This window comes from Pyricularia grisea, assembly GCF_004355905.1.
Source record: "Pyricularia grisea strain NI907 chromosome Unknown Pyricularia_grisea_NI907_Scaffold_1, whole genome shotgun sequence".
Classification (NCBI taxonomy): Eukaryota; Fungi; Ascomycota; class Sordariomycetes; order Magnaporthales; family Pyriculariaceae; genus Pyricularia; species Pyricularia grisea.
In genome coordinates, this window is record NW_022156716.1 from 7598036 (window position 1) to 7607267 (window position 9232).

Here is a 9232-nt window from a genome sequence, read left to right on the forward strand (position 1 = left end):
CTTTTTTTTTTTTTTTTTTTTTTTTTTTTTTTTTTTTTTTTTTTTTTTTTTTTGAGGCCACATCAATCACTCAAGTCCACAATCGTCCTCGTAATGTCTCGTCGCCACCGCCCATGACACTCACCACTGTCCAGCTGGCCCCGACGGGTCTCCTCCCACCATTGCGGGGTCTGCACGACATCTCGGAGGATGTAATATTATCTGCACTGGAGAGTCTCCGCTTGATATACTGCCCGATAGTTCCACCGGCAGCGGCCTTTCAGAGACGACTATCCAAGTCTCACGTACCTCCACCACAGGTAGACTCGGGTTACGTCTCGGGTGACGATGAGGAGGATTGCTCGGGTGACGACCACGGAGAGGGCGCACTAGCTACGCTGCGAGCCGACGCCTTTGAGCGCGACTTTGCGTTTCGCTGGTTGACCTCCCTCATCCTCAGGGCGGATGAGCTGCAGCTCGGCTCGGACGATGCCCGTGAGCAACTGGTCGAGGACGCCTCCGGCCTGCTGGCTTCCCTCACGGTGCCGTCGACCTCGGGCGTCTGTGAGGAAGCCCCTGAAGAGGACCAGGACTGCGGCATCACCCGCGAGTTCACCTTTGACGTGACGGCAAGCGAATGCCCAGGCTCGCACACCCCACCAGTGACGGTGCGGCTGTTCGACGCAGACCTCGCGGCCTCTGATCACACAGGCGTCGGGCTGCAGAGCTGGGGCGCATCCATCATCTTCTCGGAGCTCATCTGCAAAGACCCCGCCCGGCTGGGCCTCACCCAGGCAGCGCTGGGGTCTTGCTCCCCTGCTCGCATCGTCGAGCTCGGCGCCGGCACCGGCCTGGTGAGCCTCGTGCTCGCGCAGCTGCTCCCTAGGATCGGCGTGGCGAGCCCCGAGATCGTCGCCACGGACTACCACCCAGACGTGCTGGACAACCTGCGCGCCAACGTCGCGGCCAACGAGCAGACTGCCGGAGTGGAGGTCGCCCCGCTGGATTGGTCAAACCCCGTGCTCGCACCACCGCTGGATGCGCCGGCAGACGTCCTGGTCGCCACCGATGTCGTGTACGCCCCAGAGCACGCCCGCTGGCTCCGCGACTGTGCCTCCAGGCTCCTCTCCCGTGAGGGAGTCTTTTGGCTGGTGGCGACCGTGCGGCCGGCTGGCAAGTTTGAGGGCATCAGCAACACGGTGGAGGATGCGTTTGGTGTTGTGGATGGTGTGGGTGCCGGCGAGGGCCTCCGGATTCTTGAGACGGCCATGTTGGATAAGAGGAGAGGCGTGGGAAGGGGTGACGAGGTTGGGTATCGGCTTTTCAAGATTGGTTGGGCATCACGGTAGGGGGGTATGATTGGAACGATGAATGAAATTTACGGATGCATTATAGAGAGACGGTTGATGGTAGATAACAAAGAACTAGACTAGACTAGACTAGATAGAACTAGACCAGAAAAAAGACCTAGACCTAGATAATTACACAATAGAGTTTAGAAAATAACCTTGATATACATCATCAGCGAAGGGTAATTGTGCTCGTGACTGCTTTGTATTATAGATGCCATGTGACACACATATAAATAACCACAAATAATACAAACTCGTGGAATTATACAAAAAGGCCAATACTTTTTTTTTTTATTTTTTACATTAACTTGAAACTAATGACCTTCGATATGAAACTTCATTCCATGAGCACCGATATTATCCATCTGAGCAATATTTCTTTTACACTCTAAGCACTAGCCTCGCCCTCGGCCCCGACCGCGGCAGAATGAACAATATCCTTGATCGAATCGTCGCCTAGAACCTCCTTCATCTGGTGGAACATGGCCATGGGATCGAACCAGATGTCAACCTTTTTGATCTGCAGCTTGTCGTTGAGCGTGGCTACGGCGATGCCTTCAATGTCGATGGTCCCGCCGTGTGCTTTCATGGTGATCTTTTCGCCCTTGCTTTTGATGGGGGAAAGTGTGGTGGGCATGTTAGTAAAAAGTACAACTAGACACGACCAGAGAATACATTGAGCAGAGGCTAAAGAGAGAGAGGGAGAAGCAAAAGAGAGAAGGAAGTAAATTTTCCAACATACCTGTTAAACCCCGTATAATTCTCCTTGAACGTGCCCCAGTGCCTCCACCGAAACGCTGCAACGGGCGGCCCGCTGTAGACTTCAAGCACCTCCCAGGCAAAAGTCGGCATCATGCGCTTGAAGGTCTTGTGGCTGGTCTCAAAGGTGCTGTGGGCGGGGCAGTAGAACTCGTTGGACTTGATCAGGGCGTTGTAGGTCCCGACCTCGAGCATGTGCTGCCCAGTCTGCGGCGGCCCGCCGTTGACCGAGAAGCAGTACGCCTCGCGGTCAACGGTGCGCCAGTCGGCAAGGTCGACCTTGAACGAGGCCTCAATCTCCCAGTTCTTGACCAGCTTTTCGATCAGGTCTGGTAGTGAGCCTGCGGTGTGGTTTGACTTTTTGCCTGTTGGGTGTGTTGCGGTTTTTTTTGTTAATGATAAGTGTTGACTGTATGAGTGAACGGCCGGGGGAGGGTAACGCACTCTCGGCCCAGATCTTGCGAGTCTTGCTGTAGTCCGGAGCTCTGCCGTATCTCCATTTTGCTTCGTCTTTACTCACGGCATTAGCATCCGTCACATAGTCTGGCAATGACGGAGCAGCTGCCTCTGTGGTTGCCATTATGCAAAAGGTTTGCGAATCGAGGTCTGATATAGAAAGAAAAGCACCAAAGTCTTGTACAACTAGCTGCAAAGCAGATATCAGAGGTTGACAATGAGAAAAGAGTTGAAGACAGTCGATCCAAAGTCAACTCCCTTGCCATGAGCATTCCTCACCTTTTTGTAGCCGTCATCATCACTATCAATGAAACGCTATCAGTACTTACAAGCAACCCCCCACAGATGGCGGCTGACCTGGGCTGGGATTGCTTCTCCCTTGACGCAATGGAACGCACTGGGCGGGAAGCTCGCCAAGGCGTTTCGACCAGCGCCATGTCACACAGCGCCTGTCCATCCACCCCCAGGTTCGCTCAACTTTTTCATTGCTTCTAGATACCGAGGGCGTCCCCCCACAATACTTGCAAAATGCTTTTTTTGTTGTTGCTATCTTTTTCATGAACAGCCTAAACTGCTGGTAGTCGGTGGGCTATATGGCTCTCAAGGCCTCTAGCACTATGTTAAACCTTGAATCAACTGTACAGTAGCTCACAGTCGCATGGCAAACCGTCCGGCGTTGGTGTGCGGCAAATGAGTGCCGAATCTTCAGGGCTGACTATGCCTCTCTTGCGTCTGGGCCAATCATGGACACGAGAATGGAAACTGAACAACAACCGACCACCGATTAACCCGTGTCGGCACCCACACCTATACACCCCGGCAAGGCCGGGGCCCCGGGAAGGAACGTACATAATTTGGAGGGACGACGATCGACTTTCTCTCAGCTCCTTCACTTAAAAAGCACCGATGCCTGTCGAATACTACTGAGCTGAAATTAGCTTCTAGGCATCGAAAATACCCAATGAAAGGAACCCGATCTTGCTGAAAACATATAACCGTTCCTTTAACAAAAGGAGATGACCAATTATCGGCAGAGACTGCTGGGTTCAGCCTTTTTTGTTTCCCCACGTGGGCAAAAAGTCGTTTTCTCCCCGGACCAAGTGAGATATGAGGGGAAACCAAGACTCAGCCCAGGAACTGGACCCAGAGAAATACGGTATTATGACGATTGCAGCTCTTGCCCGATACCAAGCTTGTCTTGTTGATCGGCGACCGCGCCAGAAAAAATTCAAACCGGGAGCGTCGTCAAAATAAACATGGTCGGATATCCTTTCTTGCCTTTGGTTACTTGCATTCCGATTTTAGGATGCGACGTTGCCCAGACCGAGGGAGGCAAAACTAACTGATTGGTTCTCTCGTCTCGTGGCGAGCTCCGTCGCCATATGTTTTATCCAGAACTATCTCCGTAGCGGCCATCTGGGCATGGAGACTTGCATGATGTGTGTGTCGCTTTGTTTGTGGATCTTTGACGGGAGGCTGCAACGGCGACAGATCGGCGAAGATTTAGTGCAGGGGAGAACAAGTTTTTGTGCAGGTTGAGCATCAGAGCGAAAAGCAGACGATTATTTTATAGTGTTTCCAGGATCAAATGTTGGCCTGCCACACAATCAGGCCGACGGGAGTGAAGAACAAGATGAGACCAGCATGAAAGAGGCATCCATCATACACTCGCATCCTTGCTCGCCTTCTTTTTAATTCACCCCAAAAGGTCATATATTAAAGCGCCACAAGCTTCGGGGACCCGGGACGGTGGGAAAGCTGACCGCCAGTTTTCCAGCCCGTGTACAACCTTACGGGCGTATCTCGCCATGAACAACGAATGATGGCACCACAGCATGAACTGCAGAAGTTCGGACAATATGCCCCCGCATCTAATGGTAGACAAGAGAACGGGAGATTAAAAAAAAAAAAAAAACTGTAGCTCAATATGCTGGGCAAGTCGAGGTCCAGGTGTGGTTACTCGCAGGCAATATTTGATGCCTTGAGAAGGAGAGGGAACAGCTCGTCTGATATTGGGCCGTAATCTGTTCACATGGGGTGACACCAGAGATAGTGCAAATGCGTGAACACAAGAGATATGTCCGAAATGTGAGCTTGCTCACCAAGATGGCTAACCACGTGAGGATGGAAGAATTAGTATAAACGTCAGAGCTGGCCATGCGCCCCATACTTGACCAGACCATGTATATCATCAACTTCAACTTGGACTCTAAAATGGTAGAGACAAGATCAAAAGACAATGACGGAGTATCGACTCGCAAGAAGATCTCTTTCCAAGCCCCCGATCATGTCACCAGTGCCGTCCTCACCCGCGGCGGTTCTACGGAGCCGACAATGCAACCACAACCTTTCAGCTCCACGACTGACGGACATGGATTCATGTACAAAAAGCTCATACGGCCACTAGGCTTCACCGGGGGCTACAGCTTTGCCTGCTTCGTCGTCTTTGCCGGGACCCTCATGGGCTTCACGCTGGCCCGCATCCAGTTCATCAACGTACAGGGCGTTATGTGCAGCCCCGCGACGGCAGGCGGTCCCTTGCGACACGCAGCTCCTGGAGAGTGCTTCTACTTTGTCTCAGGGGCGACGCACGAGAGGTTCGGCATCGTACTGCACCTCGCAACCGTCCTGCCGGCCTCTTTCTTGGCCTGCCTCCAGCTCCTGCCCGCCCTGAGGGCCCGGTTCCCGGCGCTCCACCGGGCGAACGGGTACATGGTGCTGCTGCTGAGTCTGCTCGGGGTCGTGGGTGGGCTCATGGTGACCAGAAACGCCTTCTCCGGTTCTCTGGTAACGCAGGTGGGGTTTGGATTTGGAGCTGTGGCGTTTGTGGTGGCGCTGTGTATGGGCTGGGTGAGCATGAGACGCATGCGGGTCGATCAGCACAGGGCTTGGATGCTGCGAGCCTGGTTTTATGTGAGCCTTCCACGCTGCTTTTGCTCTCTTGCCTATCCCTCTTTTTCCTCATGCGAGCTCGTGTTGACCGCCGTGATGTGGGTAGGTTGGAGCGATCGTGACGACACGAATCCTCATGAGCCTCGGTGCTCACGTCGTGACTGTCATTGGCGGTTACTACATGCCAGAACCATGCGACAAGGTCCAGAGTATGCTGGGACGGGATCGAACATTGTCAAAATACCCGACATGCAAGCCGTTCTTTGATGGAGAGGTTCCCAGCCAGTACACTCTGGTAGTGGCAAATATGGCTGGGGAGGTTGACAACATCAGCGCAGCACTTGATGCGGCCGCCGGTATGGCCCTATGGGTTGCATTTGTCCTGCATGCAGCCGGGGTAGAGATATATGTGAGTCTATACCTCCAACTTAAGAACGCCAAAACTTATGCTGACAAATATACACAGCTACAACTGACACCAGAAAAGTCAGCGAGACTCGGCGAGACATGGTCACGTCGGCGAATTAAAATAGTTGAACCTGATTTGACGGAGAGGCCTGGGGATTTCGGGAGCAGGTCCATGGGAGCGAGTGGTCAATTGGCAAGCATGTACGGCGTGTCCTAGAAAATGGAGCCATGGAGAATGTGAATGAACCAGTGAATATATGAGGATGAATAGCCCGTCAGCACCACAAATTAATAGACATGAATAGGAAGGGTGTCAGCAGGGTGCAGTAAACGATAAGTGCGGTAGGCAAGGCTCACAAGAAATGGTGAGGTTGACAGGGTAGGTGGAATGTATCTTCGTTCGTTTCCCAATGAGGTATTATAAATTGATGTGGCGATCAGCTTTCACTCTTTTAGGTACCTATCCACGTGAGAGTCAGTCTGGATGGATGACGATGCTACTCGGAATGCGCCGTGAAGAAAGTGACTGACTGCACCTCATGGTTAAAATCAGGGGAGCGAATCTCACTGGCACGCACAGTACAAGCCACAAGTGCCGCGGGGTTCGATTTTCCCCGATTCAGCAGGGATTCGTGGTCCAACAAGGAAGGCTCTTAACTCCGCCAACCCCGGCAGAGGCATTAGATGAACCCGGGTCAGGATTGAGCTGAACCCCCTTCAGAGATAATTAGACCCACTTTCGCTAAGAGTTGAACCCCCTTCAGAACTTGCAATTTAATTGGCCAAACAAAACGGGTCGAATGGGTTATCCCATATAAGGGTGGACCCGGAGAACAGACAATTAACGGTATATGCGTTGCATATGTTATATATATGTATGGGAGAAATTTAACGTTAATAAAATTTTAATATAATATTTTATTATAATAATATATAATATAAATGTTTATATAAATAATATTATAATTATATTTTAAATTTATTAAATTATATAAATAAGTGGAATAAAAAATTTACAAATAAATTAATATATTAAACAATTTATATTAAATTTTTAAAAAGAATTAATAATATTAATTAATATAAGAAAATAAATAATAATTGACAAAATATTTATACCGAACTTTATTACCAATATTAACAGTTTAATATATAGTTCGAATATAATAAAAATTACAAATACCAGTTTTTTATTTAAATTTAATTTAAAAAACGTAAAAAATAAATATAATATATTTATTATATAATAACAGTAAATAAAATTATAATTTACCAATATATGCATTACATATGCAACGCATACGTAAAATTTTTTATTTTATTTATTATATATATTATAAAACGTACGTTATATATAGGTACAATATATGTTATATATATGTAATGGTTAATATAATATTGCAAATATAATAAAAATGGAGGTAAGGGTAATGTAAATGTTACGCATTTGTATTATTTATTCGAAATATCGCGTATTTAATAATAAACCTTAATATTAAAATTAATCGGTATTATATTTTTCCGAACGTTAAATTTAAAAAAAAATCTTTTTTTTATATAATACCCATCCGTTTTTTATTTTCCGTTTACGTTTTTTATATATAAGATTTACGGACCGTAATGGTTTTAAATATTAATATACCAATTGCGAATTCGAAATCCAATAAATTGCAAATAATATTGGCCATTTTGTTTAATTTTTCGACTAATAACCAATTAAAGCATTTATAGCAAGCCCCAAATGCAAATATAAATATTTTTGGCACTTTTACGCCTGGCAATCTTTTAGAATTATTATAGATTAACGAAAATATAAATAACGTAAGGAATATATATAAAATATATACCGGATATATATAGGGTATATACGCTAATATTATTTTTCGCAGGATATTGTGGTTTAATTTGGGTTATTAATAAAAGGTAATAATAAATATAGGATTTTAGCAATTAAAGTTTAATATTATGTTATAATTTTTTATTATCCGGATATAATACCGAACGGAATTTTACATATTATTTTATAATAAATACCAAATTTTAAACAAATTGTATTTGCGGATATATATAATATAAAAATTAACCATATTATTAATCGAATGGGTTTTACCATATATTTTATATATAATTAATATATATATATTAATTTTAAACTAATATTATATTATAAATTTAATATTATTTTTATTTTAAATCCTTTAAAAAGGTTAAAAATAAATTAGCTATAAAAGTTTTACTATTAAAATAAATGTATTAATTTTATAAAAAATTATATATTGGTTTATTAATTATATTAGTAATAAATTCGCGTTTTATTGGGTATTAAAATGCAGCGGAATTCGGTAATATTCCAACTTTCGTTAATATTTACGAAATTCTAACGTAATATATAATTGTTTCGATTTGGAATAAGCATAGCGTATATTTGTACATAAGGCAAACGTATAACCAATACCAATAATGGTTAAATATATTTAAACCAAAATTAAAAAATATACCAATTATATACGTTATATATATAAATTATATGCTAACCAATTACGATAATATTTATTACGGATTTTGTCGTTATTGGTACCAATAAATTCGATTAAATCCTATTGGGAATATATATTGTTATAATAATATAATAAAAACCTGGTTATATAATAACGTTTAACCGATATTTTATCGGTTAAATTCGTTTGTACGTATTAAATTTAACTGGTATTAAAAATTTTTAATTAAAAATTTAGGTTTATTATTTGGTATACCCTAATAAAATAAATGTAAAGCAATGGTATATAGGGCAATTATTTTTTCCGGTATTTATTGGGTTAAATTTTCGATATTTGCAATTCTTTATTAAAAATGGCGGCCCTATTATAAAAAATTAATAATATATATATATTAGTAATTTAATATATAAGCGTAAAATTTGCGGTAAAGGAATTTATTATTATATAAAAACGGAATATTAAATTAATATATATATATATATATAACGGTAGGGTTTCGGTATAATAATAGAGCCGGATATATTAAATAATATATATATAATATATTTTTCGATATTTATATTCCGGTAAATTATATTCGATATTTATGGACCTTTATTATTATTCGAGGATTATATACGCATTACCCAATATTTCCAAATCGAATACTCTGAAGGAGGTTACGAGGTAGCTTTAAGGTTTTAAGGTTGGAAATCACTTGTAGGGATAATTAAACCGTAAAATGGCAGATAACCGTCTGCTAGCGGATAGTAAAAATTTATATTGTTTGTATAGTTAATTGCACAATTGATTGTAAGATCGTTGTTATGTTTATTGTTATGTAGAGTATTAGAATTGGATACGTGTACCGATTCCATGGCATGATCTCTTCGATCCGGATTGCCGGAA

The 9232-nt window shown here is 43.8% G+C and overlaps 3 protein-coding genes across 3 annotated transcripts; 2 read left to right on the plus strand and 1 right to left on the minus strand.

Moving 5' to 3' along the window:
• Positions 1–113: 113 nt before the first annotated feature.
• On the plus strand, positions 114–1328 carry PgNI_02321 (uncharacterized protein; the record flags this gene model as incomplete). Its single annotated transcript, XM_031122388.1, has 1 exon — positions 114–1328. One exon carries the CDS (start codon positions 114–116, stop codon positions 1326–1328), a length of 1215 nt encoding a protein of 404 aa, XP_030986012.1.
• A 391-nt stretch (positions 1329–1719) lies between these two features.
• PgNI_02322 (uncharacterized protein) lies at positions 1720–2670 on the minus strand (the record flags this gene model as incomplete). Its single annotated transcript, XM_031122389.1, has 3 exons — positions 1720–1939; positions 2074–2455; positions 2535–2670. The coding sequence occupies 3 exons, from the start codon at positions 2668–2670 to the stop codon at positions 1720–1722; spliced, it is 738 nt and encodes a 245-aa protein (XP_030986013.1).
• A 2033-nt stretch (positions 2671–4703) lies between these two features.
• Positions 4704–6063, plus strand: PgNI_02323 (uncharacterized protein; the record flags this gene model as incomplete). Its single annotated transcript, XM_031122390.1, has 2 exons — positions 4704–5459; positions 5545–6063. The coding sequence occupies 2 exons, from the start codon at positions 4704–4706 to the stop codon at positions 6061–6063; spliced, it is 1275 nt and encodes a 424-aa protein (XP_030986014.1).
• Positions 6064–9232: the final 3169 nt, after the last annotated feature.